Here is a 22,816-nt window from a genome sequence, read left to right on the forward strand (position 1 = left end):
CACACTCTCGCTTTTTTAGTTAAGTGTGTGCATGTGTAAGATAGTAGTGTTTTTTCGATATCGATGTCGTTGTTGATTCTATTTTATATTTACCGGCAAAAGAAGGAGAGTTGCAGAAATGCTAAAATGATCATATAAAGTTTTACCTGACAGGAAGTTGGCTACTGATATTTTATTTCTGGTCAACATGCAGTACTTGTTATCTAGTAGAATTGTTTAGTTTTCTATTGCTACAAACCATGTTATGTTGCGGATGCATGATTTTAGATGTTAGCAAAGTTTAGTTAAGTTATTTTTATTATTGCTAATGAAGCGTGTAAGTAAATGCATAGAATTATCCAGCTTTACTTAAAATACATGTATGAAAATAGCTTCATTTGTTTACTTTGGGTATAAAGTTTTACATGATTAGCTACTTATTTTAAAATTCATGGTCAGTTTTGCTTAAGCATTGCGTGAAAGGAAAACTAACAGAGGCCAGCAAATCCAAATTTAGAGTTGGTTCAATTCAGGAGATATTCTTTTGAAACTCCAGCTCTCACTCTCTCAGGCTATAAACCATAGAGTTCACTATCTGAATAGATCTATTTTTAGTTAGATTAAGAGGGTTTTAACCTTTAGAAGCGTACACTTTGAATCATTAGAAAATATTGGTGTACGATTATGTCACATTTACCATTTCCTCTCACACTCATTTCATCGTGGGTAGTTGAAAGTCTTTAATAATTTGTTATAAATGTGCAGCTATACTTAATGAAAGACATCAAAATTGTGTCTAAGATTAAGGCTAAAAGAAAACACGCATTTCTATAAGACTTATGAAGTTATTAGCAGTCTCAATAGACTGCTGATGCTGCCATTAAGTTGATTGTTGATGCTGCCGCGAGTACTTGTGTTTCAAATATATTAATCTTCCCATTTTTATCATGAACATTCATTAACAAACATAATCAATTATTTAAATGTTGGAAAGCCTGTAGGTACCTCTTATGTGATATGTATATAATTATCTTCATTGTATTGATTTGAAGAAAGCAAACACTTCAGTTTAGTCCGTCTGATAAAACAACTGCCTCGTTGCAACTCATACAAGTTTCTGCTAAAAATTTATTTTTTCTTGTTGACCGAACGGAATTGTCAAGGTGAAAAAAAGAATGTTAATACTCACTTTTGAACACTGCTGTCTTTAGACTCTAAAAGCTGCCGTGGTGTCCCAAATCTGCTGTTTGCGGTATCACTTCAAACAGATAACCATTATTCAGCTGAAAGATGATCATATCTGAAATGTTTTTAATTGATAAGTTTGTATAATGTTGAAGAACCGTCAGTTATATTGATGTGCTGGTGACTTCCAGAATTTGCTTGATTTATGGTCCCATTAATTTTGAAGATGGCTACAGCTTACTATAAATAATTTTACAATCTGTCTTGATGAACACACTTTTATTATATGGACCGCTTAGACAGTGATACCCTCATCTGCATCATTGACTTTTACCAGGTGAGAAGAAAAATTTAATGGAACAATTTTGATGCATAGACTTCAAGTTGCTAAAAAATTCATTTAAAATGTTTATGCTACGTTTTGGCGGTAAAAACTAGCTACGAGCGAATTCTGATTTTTCGCGTAAAACAGCTCTATGTCATTCACACCGCTCACTTTTATGTCTAGTTTAATATTGACTTGTTCTGTGGAGGACTTTTTTACTTTGAGTTTCTTCTCGAGACCTAAGAGTTGTCATTCCATGTAACAATGGTAAAAGTATGGTTGTGCAGTACAGACATTGACTTATTAAGTATGGTTTCTATATCGGCTGTGGGACCTCGGTGGTAATCTCACGCAGTAAGCACTTGTGGCGCTAGGCTCAATGGTTTATGTTCACATAAAGCCACATCACTGATGATCCCATAAAAATGGCCGCTCGCCATGCCATTTCAAAAATGCCAACCTTCACCTGTACAGTGCATTTTGGGAAGGCTTTTCCTGTTGCTTCTTGCAAAAGTTGAACAGCGCTGAACTCTTATGTTGATCGCCAGCACCTACTGGCGGTACTCGCTGCATAGGTTTTTATTTCACCACCTATAGCCTGCGATCCTACCACCGGTGTTTACAGCGTATGTGGGAACCATGCTTTAAAGGCATATTTATCCTAAAGGGTTTCAGGTCATAAAACATTTAAAACATCTAGCATCGCATAAAGCTATGCAACTACCAAACCTTAGGTCTATGAGTAGCTGTAGACATAGTGATCCTCTCTTTGCCACTTTCAATGGCATGCGACCATTATGGTAGTGCCTCTATTGATTAGAAAATGTTCTTAAATGATAAAAAATTTTCTGCGGATTTTTTCTAAAGGTCATTTTATAATCGATAGAGTAACTACCATGTTGGTCGCAACATGGTTTTTCAACAACCAACAGTGCCCTTTCTTTTTTCCATTATTACTTTGGTCGTGGGCTGTATGACAGTGGAATTTCTAGTTTTATAATTGATAGAGTAACTACCATGTTGGTCGCAGCCATTGAAAGAGGCAAGGAGAGGACAACTTTAAAAAAAGCGGTCAGCAAAGGATAAAAATTGTGGAATACTTCCGCTGACCGCATTTGTTAAATGACGAGTGTTTGATTACGATATCGTAGAGCCATTGATAATTCATAAAGATCTCAGGCTATAACTTTTAATGTGCTTTTACATCGCCAACAAAGCTCATCCGACTCAATTATCATTTCCTCTTGTGTACCCAAATCAAGAAAGAGATTATCAGAAACTTTTTGTTACCCTGAACACCAAATGTGTACCCTGTTCCATATATATAGCTTACACCCACTTCCCAAATGTGTACCCTATCCCATATATATATAGCTTACACCCACTTCCCAAATGTGTACCCTGTTCGATATATATATATATAGCTTACACCCACTTCCCAAATGTGTACCCTGTCCCATATATATAGCTCTGAACACCAAATGTGTACCCTGTCCCATATATATAGCTTACACCCACTTCCCACGAACTGGTACTGAGTTCAATTGTGTGCGTGTGAGGGCTCATTGTTGAGTGCTGCTAGCAAGTAAGCTAAAAAATGTGAACAAAGCCTGATTTTAGTTAATTGGGAATCCTTGCGCACTAGATGCCAAATTAGTTGCTGCGCAGTGTGAACAAAAATAAATATGAAAATAACTTTATATACTTTTTTTCATTTGTTGACTGGCCGTGTATTGAAGTTATCTATAACATTACTTTCATCCAAGTAGCATGACTTGTGTTCAACCAGTGATATGCTTCAGCAAGCAGTTGAGTGCAGATATATATCAGAGATTTTTTCTCATTGATCGATTAGCCTTCTGTATACATGAGAGCGAAGCCTAACTTTTAAGATTCCACTAGAAGATTGTATTGTTTATCCTTGTTAAACCACACTAAGTATTGCTTACAAGAGATATTCAAACAACCTTTAAAAGTGACATACATAAGAGAGCGTACCTACATATACAAATGGATCCCCTATGAGCTTGTTTCTTCATAACAAGAATCTGTCTGTACATGTACAACGGTTTATTTAAATATGTTTGCAGCTTTTTAGCTGTTAATATAATTATTTTTAAATACTAAGCAATTTGTTAAAAGTCATAAATAAATATTCTAAAAAAACTTCATGACCACAAAAGATTTCTAGCAGTGACTATACTCGCAGTGACACTATAGGCTAATAATGGGAGTTGTCTCCTGTGTCGCAATTAATTAATGTCACAGAATCACAGTTTAGTTTTTATTAATTCAAATTTTCTGCTACTATTAAGTTTCTTTAAAACAGCAAACTCTAAACTTTGGTGCCACAAAACAACATATTACCTAATAATATTATATAATTATAATTATAATATTATTATATTATAATTATATATATAATTACCATAATATTGGATAATAATAATGAATAACATATTTCATAAGTAAACAAGTAAAACATTGAGTGAAACTGGTATTACTATAACAGTCTAGTTACTCCAATTTGAATAGTATAATCTGCATAGATATAAGCTGTCCATAGATATTTATCAGCCAGTACTACAGATCGAGATTTCTCTAAAATATCTTTTCAATTAATCTGAAACAATCACATTCAATTTTATTACATTGTAAAATTTATTTGTATTTAAACATTCTGTAAAAGTTTTGCCTGTACAGCAGCTATTCTAACTGAAAGGATAAAAGCAATGTTAATCGCATAAACTTACTGTTGTATGTTTGTCTACTGACAAATCTTAATAAACATGAGAAGACAACTGCTGATAGTCTATGTAAGCATATGAATGAAGGGCAGGCCATAAACTGGCTGTTACTCTGAGACAAACACACGGTAGCTATCAGTTGGTGAATGTAGTAAATACTATTAAAGTAAAGCCTGACTTGAACTTTATATCTGACTTGCAGTTATATAGCAACTGATTTGTAGACGCCTGTAATTTGAAGTTGAATTTTTTGCTTTTGTTAGTTGGTACCAATGTTAAAACCGTTATTCATGTTTATTGTAGAAATCAACTTCCTCCAATTACATTTAACTGTTTAAGCGTGCTCTAGGGTTGTGTCACCAGTCATTCAATGATGCCAAAAATGTCATGAGTGACAGCATCGGTTAGCCAACAAATTGTTATAACATTGGCTACTCGCCATGCCAATTTGCCATGCTATTACTGTTCTACTATTAGCTTGCCTTAGGATAGTTAGTTGAAGGGTGATCATCATAACTTGCAATTGTTTATAAATGCAATAATTTGGCAATAATAACTTTGCTTGGCTGCTCCAGGCTGTTACACATTCATATATATATACTGTAGATATGTAGATGCATGTGCCCAGCCAAGTTTGATTCGCTCTGCTGATTATGAGATTAGGAAAAGCTGACTGGTCGACCGTAGAAAGTACATGTGACTTGAAAGCCAAATTTAACTGTGCACAAGTTTATTTTGCTCGTGTTATAAAACCACTCACAAATTTGCCCAACGAATCACTATATTTCACCCCCAAGATGAAAATGACAAAAACCCAGAAGTCAAGTGACTTCCGAGTTCCGTTACTTAAAAATTTTTATCGAATGTTTTATGCTTGCGAAAGATGCGCACGAAAATGCCACGCAAACTATTACATTTAAAACATTTCCACACTTCAGTTGTTGTTCCTATTTTGAAAGCGCGTTGCCAAGTGACATGCTGACTCTGACATAGATTACTTATTGTTCTTAACAAAGGGCCCGCGTTAATCATCAACACGTGAATGTCTATTGAAACACTTATTACACGGCAACTCAATGTGGGCACAACTCCAACTCCACATAAACTGCAGAATGGAAGCATACTGAAGAAATCGGCAGCTCTTCCATAGGCCTTAGTTGAAACACGAGCTGCTATCTATACTGAGTTGACATGACATTATGATACTACTATTGGCTTGCCTTAGGACAGTTGAAGGGTGATCATCATAACTCACAAAACGCTCGGAGAGTTCAAAGTCGAGAAGGTGTCGGTATTCATTAGGTCCATTATGGAGACGTGGTCGCCTTAAGCAGATCTGACGTCGTTAGCCCAAGTTTCTACAAGACAATTAGGGGCATGACAGATACCCGCTCATACAAAAGCTAAGCCTTCAATGAAGTACAGAAAAATTTAAAATTCTCGTCTAAAAGTAAAAATATTCAAATTAGGTTTATCGACTTATTTTAACACTACTTTATGTATGAACATTTATTTTAAAATGCTGCTAAAACAAACGATCCGCACTTCCTTGGCCAGCCTTAAAAATATTTTACATGAAAAACTTGAAACACGAAGAATAATCATCTCAGTTTATTATAAGTAGCGTTAACTTGAGGTAGTGCCACTGTCCAATAGATATACATGTATGTGATTGAAGGGAGACAGCGCTACATCCAATATTATGGAGATTAAAAACCTTTATGCTGGCTCATTAGGGTTATGGGTTCTTGACACAGAAAAGCTCAAAGCATTAGGCCACAGAATACACATACATGTAGGTACTTTGCAGACTTGCTCTAAGAGTTATCCTTCCTTACTTGCTTGTGCGGGTACTATTACTGTGTGGCCAAACAGAAACTCTTGTGGGAGCAAAATGTTTGTAGTTTTAACTATCAGTATTAAGACCTGAACTAAGAGGAGTAATAATGATAAAGTAAGAGCTCTCCCCACTAAAGGATTATTTATGGGTGAAGTAATGCATAGTTAATTAATCTCTGAATCCATAAAACAATATGGCAGCCAGCCTAACACGGGCGGCTATCACAAAGCCATAAACCTCTCTATGCCTGTGTTATGCTAATTAAAGGATAGGTGCTAGAGAAAGCATGCTTTGTATCTACATGTATTTTGGAGGGCCATCCATGTCTATGTAAGCAGGTAGCTTTAGTTTTTGACAGTCATACGCCATGAAGTGTAGCGCCACTACGCACGATCAGATGCTATTGTAGCGTATAGTCAGTATATTACACGCTTGATTTGTTTAATGGTTGACTAGACAAACTCTGTCTATTTATATCTGAAAAGCAAGGAATGGCCAGCGATTGTGAGGAAAAAACTTTGCCCACGAATCAAAATGGCACTTGTCAACAAAATGCGTGACAGAGAAACCATTAGCTGGTAAATTTTTCCTAATCAAAAAATTTCATGAGATTCATGCATTCAGCTTAATCACCCACCTACTGTTGGCTAAGCACACACAACGAGTCTACTTTACTTTTTTTTAAAGTTAGGTTGCTAGGAAGAAACACACTCCACATCTATCGACAAATAGATGCTATTTCAACATGCTTTTTCTCTAATATAAAAAATATAGTTATCAAAAACATCTGAGACTTACTGTTGCAGAATTTCACTAGCAGAAGTACGTTTAAAATGCTGTTTACAATTTTTCTTTTCTTTCAAAAACAAAACAAATTTGGAAACCACGATATTACATGTACGCTGTGAATTCTGAGTAAAAAGCAAAATGGTAACGAGATGTCCTAAATGTATTGTAGCAAAATCTTTGGTGTATCTGTTAACTCTGTGATCCATGATCAATGTTTTTGTATAGGTACTAATGCTAGTCGATAGAAAGGGCTTCCGCAAAGATAGAGTTTATGTTATTTTAGCCAACATGTCTATGGCATTCATCATGAAAATAATAGAACATCTTGGAAGCAAAGTAGCTGACTCTAAATATGGTCATCACAATGATTCACAAAAATTAGGTTTAAAAAGTTCCTATTTTTCAATTTCATTTTGGTGTTGAAATTTTGCGCTTAGGCCTTTTGTGCAGACTTTTACCCAGTGCATTGCCATATTCTCTATTTTTAGCAACTTTGTCTTGTTCTAGTCAATAGACATATGAATGTTCTAACAGTTAAATTAGCTATCGTATTTTCCTCAATTTTTATGGTAAGAGCAGATAAATCAGAATTTATATGCTAGGAATACTTGTCTAATGGAGACTATCACATGATTGTTTGTAAAACCAGTGGGTTTAGATATTTTTCACTTGATACGACCTGCAAATATAATAGTAATACAAAATTGAATATTAAAAATATGAAACTTATTTTATTCTATTCTTCTCATTTTAAATTATTATATTAATGCTTATTTATGTTACATATCACTCACTCTATATAAACATGGCACGATTTGGTCCAATGTAATTGCGTTTTCTAAAAAAACACTAACAACCTGTAAATTTATGAAGTACTAGTTGACCACGTTGCGAGTAACTGAAAACTACTTTAATGTTTTACATAATTATTTTAAATATGAAAAAATAGTTTTTCGAAGTTGCCACCAATTTTACAACCACATTTTTCTACTGTATTGTGTTTAATTTCGAACTTGAATTGGTGATGTTTTCACTGTTCACCCTTAGTGATTAGTTTCTGTAGCAAAGGTGCTAGTTTTAGTTTAAAAACAGGTGTAACACTTGACAATATAAATACTAAAGCGACTTCTATAAAAGACTTATTACAAACAGCAAAGCCTCTTTCTCAGCCTTTATTCTTGGAGTTATTACCTCATAAAAAGAAAAGACAACTCTTACAATGTTTACATATTTCTTGCATACAACAGTTAAACATGGCTAGTCGACAGTTTAGAAATGAATGCATTTGAGCGCTACTATTCAAGCAAACACTAGGACTGTGTCTGAAGTGCGCTGACTGTTACTACAAATCAATATATAAACGGTATTCATGAGATGCAAATAAATTTAACCCTCAGCCTAGAGGTCATATGAGAGTGAATATGAGAATATATTGGAAACTTCACTCACTGTGTGTGCGCGGGCATTTGTGTGTGTGTTTGTGCGTGCTCGGTGTACATTGTCTGTTATTTCTTATAAATGGTACCTGTTTCCACAATTTTTGGCCAGCTTTGTCCAAACTTCACAAGCCTATTCTCCGCGCCTTCCAGCAGGCCACCAAAAATATATGGTTTCAAAAATCCATATTTAGTGAAGATTCTAACAAAAATCTTAAACATTTACTTTTGGGCCATCTGGTTTGAAATGAACAAAATTTTAGGCATTGTCAGGCTTTCTACGGGCAAGAATAAACGGAAAATCGAGAGTGAGCTTTGAGGAACACAAAGTCTCTAGTCTGCTGGTTGTTTTTGATATTTTTACTGTAATAGGAGACGTGTACGTTCTTCCATCCATCTGTTAAAAACTGAAAGTTGAGAAATAAGATTCTACAAGGTGTGACCCCACACGCAGGTTTTAGCGTATCACCCAGCATACTCCAACCTGCGCCAGTCGTTAATCTTCAGGCTTATAGAATTATTGTGCACGCACTTATTCTTTGTGTTTTATTGGCTCACCTAAGGATCTATCTCGGCACTCAGACATGGTACTAGTATTTAATAAGAATTTGGCTATATATCGATGACCCCTTAAAATACTAGCTCATGATTATATATTAAGCAGGTTGTTGCTGACACCAAGCGTTCTTCAAAGCACAGGCTAATAACTCTCACAGTTCTGTTTACCTACATTTTTTGTAAACAAGGTTCATTCTTTACTCTTAACCTATGCACGACTCGCTACGCAGCGACGTTAATCAATGCGGTCTGTTGACAATGCGCCGTATTGATTCCAACGCTTTGTAGCAAAAGAAAAAATTATAATATCATACAGTGCAATGCATTGTAATAAAGCTTAGAGGAAAGCTGGCATCTACACGTCATTGAGCGGTGTGTGCTATTGCATGCTACGATGTGACCCTATAACGCAGCGTTCTAATCAGCTGATGAGACTCGATACGCCAGCTTCTTGCTGATTGACTAGACTCACTCTCCTTCCGAGCCACGGGTGGATAGCTACAATAGGCAGCATGTCAAGATATTTAAACGGCAGGGTGAGTGAGTACGAGTGTTGTCATGTAGTCAGGCGGTCTGATATCTTTTGAAAATAGCTATCAGCTTGGAAGAGGCAGTGAGTCTTTATTTAGTCAACAATGGCTTCTAAAAATCCTTATCTTGTGTGAAAACCCTGATGTTACAAGGCTTGTATGTCACATATGCATTATATATATATATCAAGCTAAAGCTGGCCTCAGTCTATTCGAGACAGGCTTTCTTCACCAGTAGGTATTCTCGCTATCATTTGTCACATTATTTCTCTGGTCTTTTCGGAGAAACTGCGCCTCCGGGTTATTTTTTTTACTGTTGCCACACAACCACTGGTTACGTATCGAGGAGTTGGTTTTGACAATTGTGAGAAAAGAGAAAGGCAAAAATAAAAAAGATAAGGTGTACTGCAATAAAGAATCAAAATGGACGTGTTGTGACTTTTGATGACATTGACGGCTTTTCCCTTGGTAGTCTCTAAATACCAGACACCAATCTACATCACGCAGTTATTGTATGAGAACTGCGACTCTCTCAGGCCTGTGTACACTATTCACTGCGTGTAATAGTTTATTCCTAACCATTGCTCTATAACTTGTTTGTCTTTCTGCTCTGCATTACTAATGATAAGGAAACCTAACTCCCTGCAGTTACTAGTTACTGACAAAGCCTCTCAGCTGCGGCCTAAAACATGAAGTCGTAGTTTACTTGTTTTGTTGACAAATGCAATTAGGAGCAGCGCTTGGTGCTAACAAAGCACAAAGCCAATGCCTTTGTTTTTCGCTGAGGAACGATGAAAAACATTCAGGCTGCATCAGCTTTGTGTTCGCAATTAGATTCGGGATAACAGCAGACATTGTTTTGGGGCGTCTACAGATGGTTTTGTCACCTCCTTCCCAAGTTCCATCATGCAGCAGTTTTGCAGTTTTGTATTTACATGGCTTGCCAGCAATTATTTAGTATTCTGCAGGGAACAATAGCAACCAGCTAAACTTTGCAATAGGTAGGGCATGGCCTGGTTAAGCGATGATAAAGAGGCCTTCGAAACTGGACTACACTGCGCATTACCAACTGTGATGGTGATGTGCGCTATCTTTACCTACCACACTCTACTAACTTCATATCTTTGACTGACCAGCGGGAGACAGTTTATATCTATTGCTATCTGTACATGGGATACACGGGTGGCATGCAGCATTCCTTTGTTTCCTGACATTAGCCCTAGCCCCTCTCTTTAAATCACTAGATTTAGCCCCTCTCTTTTAATCGTTAGCCTTAAGCCATCTCTTATAATCGTTAGCCTTAGCCCCTCTCTTTTAATCGTTAGCCTTAAGCCCTCTCTTATAATCGTTAGCCTTAGCCCCTCTCTTATAATCGTTAGCCTTAGCCCCTCTCTTATAATCGTTAGCCTTAGCTCCTATCTTTTAATCACTAGATGTAGCCTATCGATAGATGGGCGACCTAAAAAATAGAACTAATTAGTGTACTTTTGATTAGTGTTTATGAAAGGACGGCCATGATGTTGCAACAACTAGAGCTCATAATATCAGTTGCCTGGTTATCTTATTAGTGAAATGATCACAGTAGAGTTCAGGAACTTGGGACTGCTAAAGTGCAGCATAAATACCCTAAAACCTTTATTTGAGCGCCACTATGGGAGAAGTGTTGAATAATAAAGCGCCACCCAATAGAATGTCACTTGTATTTGAATGTCACTTCTATTTGACCGATAATATTTGACATTCTTAATCTTCACAAACCCATAATAGCAAGTGATCGATAGAAAAAGTGCCCACAAAAATGTACTAATAATGACTCGATTGCATCAATAACACTTAATTCGTTCATTGCATCTGTTCATATCAAAATCCATTTTCCAACTACAAAGTCTTTGAGTTTTTCGCTAAAAACTTTGATTGCAATACCAAAGAAATAATTAGTAACTCTATCCGGCTAATAGAAGTTCCTTTTTAACATGGTATTAATACTTCGATGTACATGGGAAAAGGTTTTTGCATTCATGATGTAAAATGCGCTACTATGTCTTTTGAGGCTACTATTTTGATTGCATGCAGTTTCTCTTTATTTGCGCTAGACGTTTCTATTCAAAATGTCATCACATAAAAAGTTTTGCTCTGCTAAAAAATTGTTTGGATGCTAATATCGACTAGCTCAGCTGTGCAGAAGTTGAGTTGAGCTCAGAAGGTACTGTGGAAGGTATTGAACAGCCAGAAGATATGGAACAGTTTCAAATGAAGGCAACAATCAAAACGATGCTAATATTTTTGTTTTAAAAATGACAATATTTGTTTAAAAATGTTAATGTTTGTTGCTGCATGTATTATAATTATGGTTTATTTATGTCACTTGTTCTTGAATATATATTTGTAGCATTTGATAGATTAGTATTATTATGAAACTTAGAAATTTGCATATTTATGGCATATTATTTGATAGCATGATTGCGTAATCTGAACTTAGCTTACAATGAATCGACGATCATAACTCCTGTTCTATCGCGCATAAAAAGCCAGTTTTGGCTGCCAACTGTAATAAACATATCAATGAGTGCAATGAGCTTTTATGCAATCTTGTTAAATATAGTTATAAAATAAAAATATGCCTTCAAATTTAAAATGAAATAAAAAACTTAAAAGCTTCAACAAATGGTAACGCAGGCTATAAGATAATCATTGGTTAATTGCGAGCAATAGATATCAACTGGTAGAGACAGTATCAGCTTCCTCATGCATCTTTATTTAAAAAATCTACGACAAGTTAGAGGTAAATTAGCAAATTTCTTGTCTCCAAAAGGGTGGGTTAATGCGGCACCGCTCGAAGGAGAGTGCAAAATATAGGTGACATTCGATTCGCGTGTGAAAGGGTTAAATTTATCTTCTCAACATACTGATGAAATGTTTAAAAAATACAACACCACCCTTTATTTGAACGTCACCTCTAATAAAGCATCACCCTAAGAAAAAGGTTGAAAAAATTGAGTGCCATAGCGTTCAAATAAAGGTTTTACGGTAATTGCTGTTTCTTGCTGTTTATATGAATCAAGTGTGACTCTGTTATATAAACAAGCTCATCCTCTGGAGCTTCTTTCAGCTCTTTTACTTTCTGCCATGACGGCTATAAGTAGAGTGTGTAATCTTTGAGAGCAGGCACATCCTGTAACATCATAACATTACTTTGCTTTTGTTGGCCTACCCAAATATTGATAGTTCTTAGGTGACCTGCTATTGGTTGACCACTAAGGTAACCCAAAAAGGAATTAATGCATGACCTGGGAGCAGATCGTGCTTATATTGGTTCTGAAAGATGCACTTACACAAATTTTAGTAGATTTTATCAGAAAGTATCGGTATTTTTTTTACTATTTGTGATTGTTTTCGATGCTTGAGGTGATCTGACTGCCAAGATGTTTCAAGATTAAAATTGAAAAAGTTTGATCCGAGCTAAACACTCAGAAAAAAGTATGATCGAAATGACATCACTAATTGCTATCGTTGTTATAGTTGATATCGGCTATTGCGTTCAAGTTGCAGCGTTAAGCGTATTTTTTCCGTCGGTCTCTTTGCAACTAGACAAGCTTATCAGTGAGTGCAATGAGCTTTTATGCGATCTTGTTAAATATAGTTCACTATAATCACGCTTTTGCTTGATCTGAGCGTTTTAACCGCAATCAAGTTTTGCCGATTTAAATATTGAAGCATCCTGGCAGTTAAATCACTTCAAACATAAAACATTAGTGCAAATTATAGAAAAAAACTGATAATTTCTGATAAAATCTACTAAAGATTCTGCAGGTTCATCTTTAAATAAACCTGAACCAATAGCAGATTCAGAGGTCTGTTTTAGCTGGTATGATTCTGGGTTGGTGCATTATAGCCGATGACTACAGGTGATATTATAGTACTTTGACGTTCGACAACGAGCATTGCGCTGATGCTTGAATATGTTGAAGCTGCTTTCATGATACTTTTAAAAATAACTTCATAACAATATCGGGCTTGTCTGCATATTGGCTGTCGAGGTCACAAGTTCAAGGCTAGTCTGAATGATTTTTATATCTCAACATAATTATTGTAACGACAGGCTTGTCGCTTTCTAACTTTTCAAAACTAAAGCGTGTTTTGGCACAATCAGAGTTAGTCAGCGAGATGCTGGATCAAATCTGATGCCATCAAATGCTCCGAACCATTCCTAAGCATTGATCCAAGTAGCCACCCCTTGAGAGGGTTGTAGCCAGACCTGGAGGCAATTGTAGTCAAATGTAGGACCCCCATAGGACAAATGTAGTCCCCCCATAGGACAGTTGTACGTGTAGCCGACTCTTTTAGCCATCCCTCTAGCGAACTGCTCACATTTTTAATTTATTATAGGAAGGAATGAGTTCAGTAGAATAGCCGTGAACATTATAATTTTTAAAACTGATAGCTACAAACTGGGTACACAGACCATTTGCTGCTGAGATATGAGCGATTAGTATTTTGCTTTGTGTAACTTTAGGACCTAGTATGAAGTTTTACTTCACCATATTAGGGTGGTTGTAGACCTCCCCCACTACGTGTAGGAGGCATACATATGGAGCATGCATATGTCGTTCAAATTCCAATCGCGTACTCCACACAATCGTAAAAGAATTGTAGTCGTCGTCATGGTTGAGGAAGCATCAGAAAAACTGTTGCCAGATACCTTCATCAAAATGTTAAGTTAGTAGGCCAGGACAGTCGAACGTTTACTGTATAATAAGCACATTCACTAATGCTAAAATATAATTACTGAACTCATCTGTGAGTCGTTCTTTAATCAATAGAGTGATTACTATGCATTCCAGAGTATGGAGGACAACTCCAAGTTTACTACAACACATGACCTTCTACAATGATTACTCATAGTGTATGCCCAGTCAATGCTCAATACACCTGAACCTGAAAGCATCCTCGACTATCTATATATATAACTTATTGAGTATTTTTGCTTTGAGACATTTTGTACCACTACTTACAAACAGCGCTATATTTTGACTAGCTCTGCAGAAAATTGGATACCAGGCTGGCTTTTGCGTCTCTCTTGTTTACTCAGTTTACTCCGCACAAAAGCTTCCATCCAGGCTGTTAAGATGGATTCACACCTGGTGATTCCATAAGTGACTGGTGAACTTATACCATCTCTTGCTAACACTTCATGTGTAAACATTGATTCGAGAGACGACGCTATCTGCGCTTATGCTATGTATAACAATCTGTCTGCACTGGTTTAAAGCGGTTGAAAGTAGGTCGACCAATCATACATCGGGCTTGCTATGTAACATGTTTACATATTTCTGTTATTAGTGATACCATGTGACTAGTTTCCTTTCAAGCTTTTAGTAGTTAACTTTAAATAAAAAATTATGCCAAGAATAAACTCTATAGGTTACTATGAGATGTTTTAATAAACATCATGGAGTAATCCAAAGTGAGAGAACTGCATGTCATTAGAGGCATGTCCTATGTTGACTTCAGCCAATGCTCAGCTGAATTATCTGATAAGAGTTGTTTGTGAAACGATGAGACGTTTATTAGATAAAAACAAATCCTGGAGGCTGTAATTAAATAAAGGGCAGCATTTTCAACTGTTGAAGACTACTGGCTGGGCTAGCTCATCTCTTGTAGCCCGTAGTAACTGAATCAACACCCTAGTTATGAATTGAAACATGAAATGCTAGCAGCAAGAATAGTTGCTAGTAGCTCTGAGATGTCTTTGGATAGCTGGTTTATATTTGTATTCGATCATCATGTACATTCACCTGATTGTGATGCACATAATATGCAACTTTCTACAATATTTTGGCAGCATTTTTGAATTCATAAATTTTTGTTTCTTTTTAACATACATGTATATTACAAGTCAACACTTGAAAGCTGAAGTTGATGTAACTTATCTGTTATCGCTGCTGCTAGCAAATCAACAGCATTTAAAATATATTATTACAGACCACAACCTTCAGTTCATTAGACTTGTAGTGACTCCAACCAATAATCATAACTCGTCGCTCCAACAATATAGAATAATGGCCTTCATCTGCTGACAGTGGCCGAATACAATCAGTAGTCTTGCGCTTGAATAGGAAAGGCTCATGGCAGTATTATAACATCTGATGTAGTTATTCAACTATTTTAAGCATGTTTTGGTAGCTAATTTAGCGAATTAAACACTTATTTATTGATTGTACTTTCAACAGTTATTTGGTGACTAAAATTTGCATTTTATACATAAAAATCTATTATCTTCACTATAGAATTCAAGTACATCGAAATACTGTAGAAAGCTTTTTTTGTTTATAAATTTAACTCATTTGACTAGAGAAGTTTATTGCTTTGAGTTATAACATAAATGAAAGGAACTTGAAAATATTACATTAGAGCTGAAGGCAAGACCTGAGCACACAACTCAAATGGTTCTTGCGTGTATTTCAAAAGGTTCGTTGTTCTGTAATGCTTTTTTCTTCTGCCATTTTGAAACAAGTGGGCCGGTGTTTATTTTAAACAAAAAGTTAATCTCCATTCATATACATGTAAAAATGAAATTAAAAAACAGCCCAAATTATTCAGTTTACCGTATCCTTTTGAACAAACAATGTTTAATCTGTAAATATTCAGGCAGCATAATGAGCATATGAACAACGCATTACAAAATATTAGAAAGTTTTTTTAACTAGTAAAAGCCTAAAAGACAGAGTAAGAAGCCTTTTTGCAAATGGGGCTATGCTATTGTGTTGTAATCACATTAAAGGGGAGAAATAGCATTATTTAGTGTAGTGCTGTCTACCTCTTCTCAGACACTGCCATATTATCTGAAACTGTTTTAAGATGCGTTTTTAAGCATAGATAAGCGTTCAATGATTATTCATTTAACATTTGGCGAAGTAGCCTTTATTTGGCCAATCACAGGCAAGCCTTACAGAACAAAATAATACTCTTCGACAGATGGGAGAATCTATATTCTATAGTTATCTTCAGGTTAAAACATTTTGTAGGCAGACCGTCGGAATTAGAGTTAATTGAAGAGAAGGCAGTGACAGCAGCCACGAGCGGCAGCGCAGAGTTAGAATTTGTATTTCCTATATTATTTGCTTGTGGTATGCAGACGTGTTGCCGGTTGTTCACCTAGTATATTGATTTGGTCTACTACTATGAATAGAGTTGTTTAGTGACCTTGTCAGACAGTCTACCATATGCCTTGGTCCGCCATGAACCTCATGGGAAGCCAGTATTGTTATCTGTGTGTGTGACACCAGAGAGCATGCGTTTGCTTTAAGAAGGTTGTACATTGTAAATACACATAATGCTGTAGGAAGGTATTTGTAGTACAACTACATGTATTTAGTACTGTTTCACCAATAGAAATGAAAATGTGTCTATCCTTTAACAATTGACATACATGTAACTAAGGATTCTTGATACACTGCTGTAACCAGAAAAGTACGACTTGAACTACTGTTCATGACACCAATTTGATCAACAAAAGGTTATTACTTTAGAAGATCGATAAAATTATAGCCATGGACTGACATCGCACTAGGAAAGATTCGAGTTGATATTTTTGTTGCGATACAATTTCAAAGAGAGATATCGTCAAAGAAATCATGATGATGGTTGAAAGTTGATCCTAAAAGACAGACATTTTGGTTACCATAAAATAGTTATTTTCACTTGAAAATATTTCCATTAATAAAATGTTTTAATAAACAATAAAACTAAAAACGTAAAAGAGAAAAAACAAAAGTGCACTATTTTCAAAATCTACACCCTATGCCAGTGACCTTGACACCATTTTGGCAGCTATTCTTCTATTGTTTATTATTGCATAAAATAGGATGCCATAAACTCGATTAAAAATAGCCGATCTCGGCATGGGCCATGTACAATTTTGTCCAATATTGCAAATTTATGTTTTAGCAATAACGATCTTTTTAGAATATCAAATTGTTGTTATGAACAGTTGAGTTAGTAGACTAACATCAGTAAACAGGCGGACAATCAAATCTTTTATTTTTTCTCACCGAACTCTAGCTAGGCGATTGTTTGTAAAGTACAGACTAACATTCATGGTTAACTACAGTAACAAACGATTGAGAAGTTTGCCCATGCATTCACTATCCGAGTTATGGCGTAGATCGATTCCGACAAACCGGTCGTAAGTTGAAACGGTCATAACTCAAACCGTATATATTCGATCTGTATACTCGAGAACATATTATGCAAAGCGTAACTCCAGCTCAAATGTTTTGTATTAGAAACTAAAAATACAAAGTGAGATAAAATATAAAAAATGGAAAACATGTATCTAAAAACAAAAGAAATCTGCTTTTTAGTTGCACTTTCAATCTGCAATTCACAAGTACCTCAGCTGCACTTCCTTGTTGCATACGGTGCGTTTTGTTAGTGCCTACATGTCTCTCTCACGGTATCGACTCAATGAGTGATTGAAACCGAATCAGCTGAAGGAAGTCGTACATACAGGTGACCCGTAAGTCGCGTAGGTCGTAACTCAGATCGTTAGTATCTTTACTAGCTACCCTCCTGAGGGGCTACATCGTCAAGCTGCTCACAAATTTAGCAAAAGGTCATTTGTCTGATTCATTCATGACGCTGAATACAATATATTGGTTCTCAGTCTATGTGCATGTGAATCACAGCATTACTTTATATTCTAATATAATAACTTTGTGCATGCTTCGAAATTTTGGTGTTAAAATGGGTCCTACTTTCTCAGATCGATTTTTATATTTTATAAGTTGAAATTTTGAGCAAAGCTACCACTATCCTCTATGTGACAAAATTCGCCAATTTCAGATTGGGTTCAGAAGCCTTCTGAGACCACATTAACGATTGCTAGCAGAAATCATTCTTGAAAATCAAAATATTGCAAACGACAATAGTTCAGAAAAATATACAGTTTGTGATTCATCTTCCATGACTATGTTAGGAAAAGAGAATTTTGGTACTTATATTTTATCAAGTCATTATTTACCAGTGGTTCCAGCATTACAATGTTCCTTGCCGCCGTGCAAAGAAAGTCAAAGAGTGAAATCAACAAGAGAGAGTCAGCACATTGCCATGGCCAGCTCAGTGGACCCCAGAAAAACGAAAAGGCGAAAATGTTGTATGCTGGGGTAAAGGAACCCATAGTAATTATCTAATGCACATATTATCTAATTTCCTAACTTTTCACTTTAACATCATTATCAATCATAAGACCCATGACTAATGTATTACAATTATCTACATGTATATATATATATATTTCTCAAAGTTGGTGTGTATGTATGTGTGTAGTTCCAGCTAAAGTATTAAAATCTTGGAATAAAAAATCTGTATCGCAAAAGATTTAATCTCAGACCCTCCATTAGGCCAGCCAAACACCTTACCAATTCAGCCATACAAGCTTGATGTATTCATTAGGCGATATATGGGAGCAAATGTGGTACCGCTCTCCGTCACGCCGTAATGTGATGGCGTTATTTCATGAGAAACGTAACTCTTATTAGTAAGCTTACTCAAATTATCCATTAGCAATGTGCAAGACTAATAGCAAGTGGCAGGCAGCTCTCATTACCTCTCATTGTTTATAAGCTGATTTTTAATACCCGGGCAACGCCGGCTAGCACAGCTAGTATAGTTGTATAGAATGAATTGAAGTTTATAATAAATATTATATTAAACAATAAAATGCACAATAAATTTGATATCGTTTTGCTCATGCAGGATCAAGCCTTTACGAAACATGAAGAATGCTGAACTGAAAGAGAATTGTATCTCTTTCAAGCGTTGTGGGAGGGATTTAAGCGAGTAGCATATCCGCATCTTTGTGTTTCTGACGTCTGCAGCACACCGATTGCCAAATTGGATATTCGATAGACATTTTTGTTGATGTCGTATGGTGAGGAAAATGCCGTAACGAGGGGCTAGAACAACTTTGTGACACCGTAACCCGGGGGTCCACTGTATATCATTGCTAGTTAAGCTCAGTGCAGCTATCCTGTATGATGGTAAATGGTGACACAACCTTTCTGCCATCTCGGGAAAGTTATGGAAAAGTTTAAGCTTTCCAAGCATGAATTTTAAGAAGCTAACTGCATTGATCAATTGTAAGTTAATGGCAGACCCTTCAGCATCAACGGCAGCATTATCTTCAAATTTTAGTGTTGGCTAAGTAGACGTTATCGCTCTTCCGGCAGCCGTAAGCTTCTCTTTCAGTATACCATTGCAATAAACTTATCAGACATTCATACTAAGTAGATGCATAGGAGTGAGATCTTTGACTTGCACAGCGTGAGAAGAAACCTTTGAGTTTGGTTACTAACATCTCATGTGGTAAACAGGCATAATCGTAAATTGCCTCATTAGCTGTCTAGCCAGCTGCAGAGCCTAAAAGACTGTGATTAATTCATTAATTTTTTATTAGTAAAATCTTCGTCTAGTTCCATTATACCCACAAGTAAAATCGATTATGTTGTTTGTTGACTCAACAGCTAAGGTGTTAGCTTCTGTCTGCTGGCTATTCCGCCAACTAACAGACCTCTAGTCTGGCTAATAATTAGGAAATTTGTGCCAAGAGTGAGCCACTAGTAAATTTCAAGGGCATTTTTATGTTACTTACCTGGTATGGGGTATGAATGAGACAATGTCAAAAAATATCTAAGGTGAATGTGACAGGCATTTCTTCAGTCCTGTGCATATAAATGAACGTGGAGTTATCTTCTATAAGCCCCTTTCAGTGGTATTTGTCTGACACGGTAATTCCTCTATCGAAGAAACCACCACATTTCTCTTACAATTGTTGATGGTGTTGGTTACGATGCAAATGCCTAGTGTGTATCCAAGGAATTCTGAAGCAACCACAGTAAACTCCATAGAAGATAGAGATATTCTTATTACAAATGTGGGTCATTTCTTCTAAGTTTGTTCCTTTCTGCAATAAAGCAGCTTGATTATTTTCACCTTTTTTATTGCCAGGAATATTTTCCCTTGGTTACAATTATAAACAAAAATGGCGTATTGGGCGTTGACAAAACTACCTTACGACCCAAAGAGCAAAGGAACCCTTTCGATATTTTCTCCTGTAGTAAAACACTCTGGGTTTGCTTGTTCCGGTGCAAGCCAGACGACTGGCGCATGCCAAAGAGTGATCTAGAAATTGTTTCTTATTATACATGGCTCTATGCGACGTACGCAAAGCTAATGCAACCTTTAGTACATCGCTGTTCACAGTTTGGAAATAATTCATAACACGGGTATGCGCTTTTACACTTCTTTCATATGCATATCGTAACTACCGGTAGTGAGATTACTACATGCAGCTTAGACTGACTGTAGATACGTATTGAAGTTGTACTCTTTGCATATGCCCCTCTGGAGGCTATCAATTCCACTAACTAATTTCAGTAATTGTGTTTTTGTTTCCTGTGAGAGATTGAGTTGTTGTGACATTTCAGAAATGTGAAAGGTTGCGCAATCGAATCTTCTCTCAGGAAAAAATTTACACAGCCATTTAGTCCATAGAGTCTGTCTCACAGCTGTTTCTCCTTACTCTACTAAGGTTGACCTTGTGTCTCTCCCTCAACCATATGTAGAAGATAAGGCGTATCACATCATTGGTCAGCTTGTACTGCGCATACACAGGTGGTCTTCATCTTCTTGTTGAACATTGGACATTAGCGGGAGCACGCTTTTTATTTGTATAATCAAGCAAAGATAGCGAGTGTCTGTGACTAGACCCCGCCAATCATACTTGCGGCTACTGGCCAAAACCTAATAAAAGATGGCAGATAGGCCGTTGATACTTTCAAGAGATTTAGATAAAATTTGCTTTGCTGAAGAGGCATTGGAATCACCCATGAAGTCTATTTCAAACACCCATGTTTTAGATGTGTAATAAATATTTCACAACACTTTCAGTGCCACAACTTACATACACATATATGTATGTATGTATGTATATATATATATATATATATATATATATAAATTGATTCCTCACCCCGGTTAACCCGTATGGGTGGTAGTTTCTGCTCTAACTCGGGTCTCCTACCAGAGACCTGAGAGTTTGAGCACTCGCCTCAAGATCTTAGCTGTTCCCAGTAGCGCACTTTTCTGCAACTCATCTGAGTTGATTGCTGTTGGTATTATATATATATATTATATTATATATATATTATATATATAATATATATAATATATATATATATATATGTATATGTATATGCATATATATATGTATATACATATACATATATGTATATACATATATAGAAGCTTATTTTATTACAGGTCAATGATTCCTTCCTATTGTTAGCACTAAGCCAATTATAGTGACCGAGATTAGACTGAGAACATTCCTATTGTATGTAATTATATTTAGTTCTGTGTAGGGTAGAAACTTAGCGTAGAACTACTAGCACAGATGTATTATGTGTAAATTAAGTTGTGGTTTTTAAAACTTTAGTTCCCTTTCCAAAAATAAAATAAAAAAGTTGTAAAGTTTATTAAGCAAGTATAAGGACCACCAACTTTTGCTGTCAAAATCATTTCTTTAATTTTTTTACAAGTTTCCATTTTTGAAAAGTACAATGTTCCCAGCATGAAAAAGTCTGGTTTTTAATAAAAAAATGGCCTATGTTACAGCTCTAAATTAAACTTTCAGAATTGGAGTAGACAACTTCTGATTTCAGTTTTATGCCTTCCCTGAACCTAATAATATTATAATTTGCATGCCATCAGCTAAGGAGTTGTGTATGCATACTCTTTATTTTAACAGAGTCTTAACCCTCCTAATGCTACGTTTATGCTGCTGAAAGGTTCATAACCTGAGGATTGGAGTGATATACAAATAATAACGCTATGTGTCTAATGACTCCAGCATGCTTACATCAGCCCTCTGAGAATAGTAGCAATAACAAAGTCATCAGGGTGTCATTCGCCTGCTGCCAGGCCCTAATCCACTCTTAAATTAAATCCTTTATTTAAAAATGAAAGAGCTTAAATTAGCAGTTTTGAATATACAGCTGAATTTGTGATATAAGAGTAAAACAAAGGACAATTGTCTAGTACTAACTATAAACAGTAAACTAAATATCTGCATATTACAATATTATTAAACTAAAATGAAGAACCCTTTTATCAGCCATATTTACTATATGAGTTGCGTAAAGCGATATAGAGTCTGCACAATCTATAGTCTCATGATCTGCCAATAGAATGTCGTCGGTAAATATAATATTGATTGTCCAGTACTTAGGCTGAGGACAAAAAATGTTTAGTAGAAAATAATTTAACTAGTTACATGCCTCCATTTGCTGCTGAACCAACTTAAGATAACCTTTGACTAAAACTGACATAAAGGTCAAAGCTTACTTTCTATTCTCTCAAAACATCCT

At 35.9% G+C, this 22,816-nt stretch overlaps 1 protein-coding gene across 3 annotated transcripts in view; it reads left to right on the forward strand.

The window, feature by feature from the left end:
- The window catches only part of LOC137395118 (5'-AMP-activated protein kinase subunit gamma-1-like), a 63,209-nt gene that overhangs the window by 9,340 nt on the left and 31,053 nt on the right, over window positions 1–22,816 (forward strand). Inside the window, exon 1 of one of the 3 annotated variants that reach the window (XM_068081922.1) lies at window positions 9,240–9,395. The exons of the other annotated variants lie outside the window; for them this stretch is intronic. Coding sequence (XP_067938023.1) covers window positions 9,372–9,395 — 24 coding nt within the window. The 5' untranslated portion in view covers window positions 9,240–9,371. Of the gene's footprint in view, window positions 1–9,239; window positions 9,396–22,816 lie in introns of those variants that run through there. 3 annotated transcript variants of the gene reach the window in all.

Source organism: Watersipora subatra, chromosome 4, assembly GCF_963576615.1.
Source record: "Watersipora subatra chromosome 4, tzWatSuba1.1, whole genome shotgun sequence".
Classification (NCBI taxonomy): Eukaryota; Metazoa; Bryozoa; class Gymnolaemata; order Cheilostomatida; family Watersiporidae; genus Watersipora; species Watersipora subatra.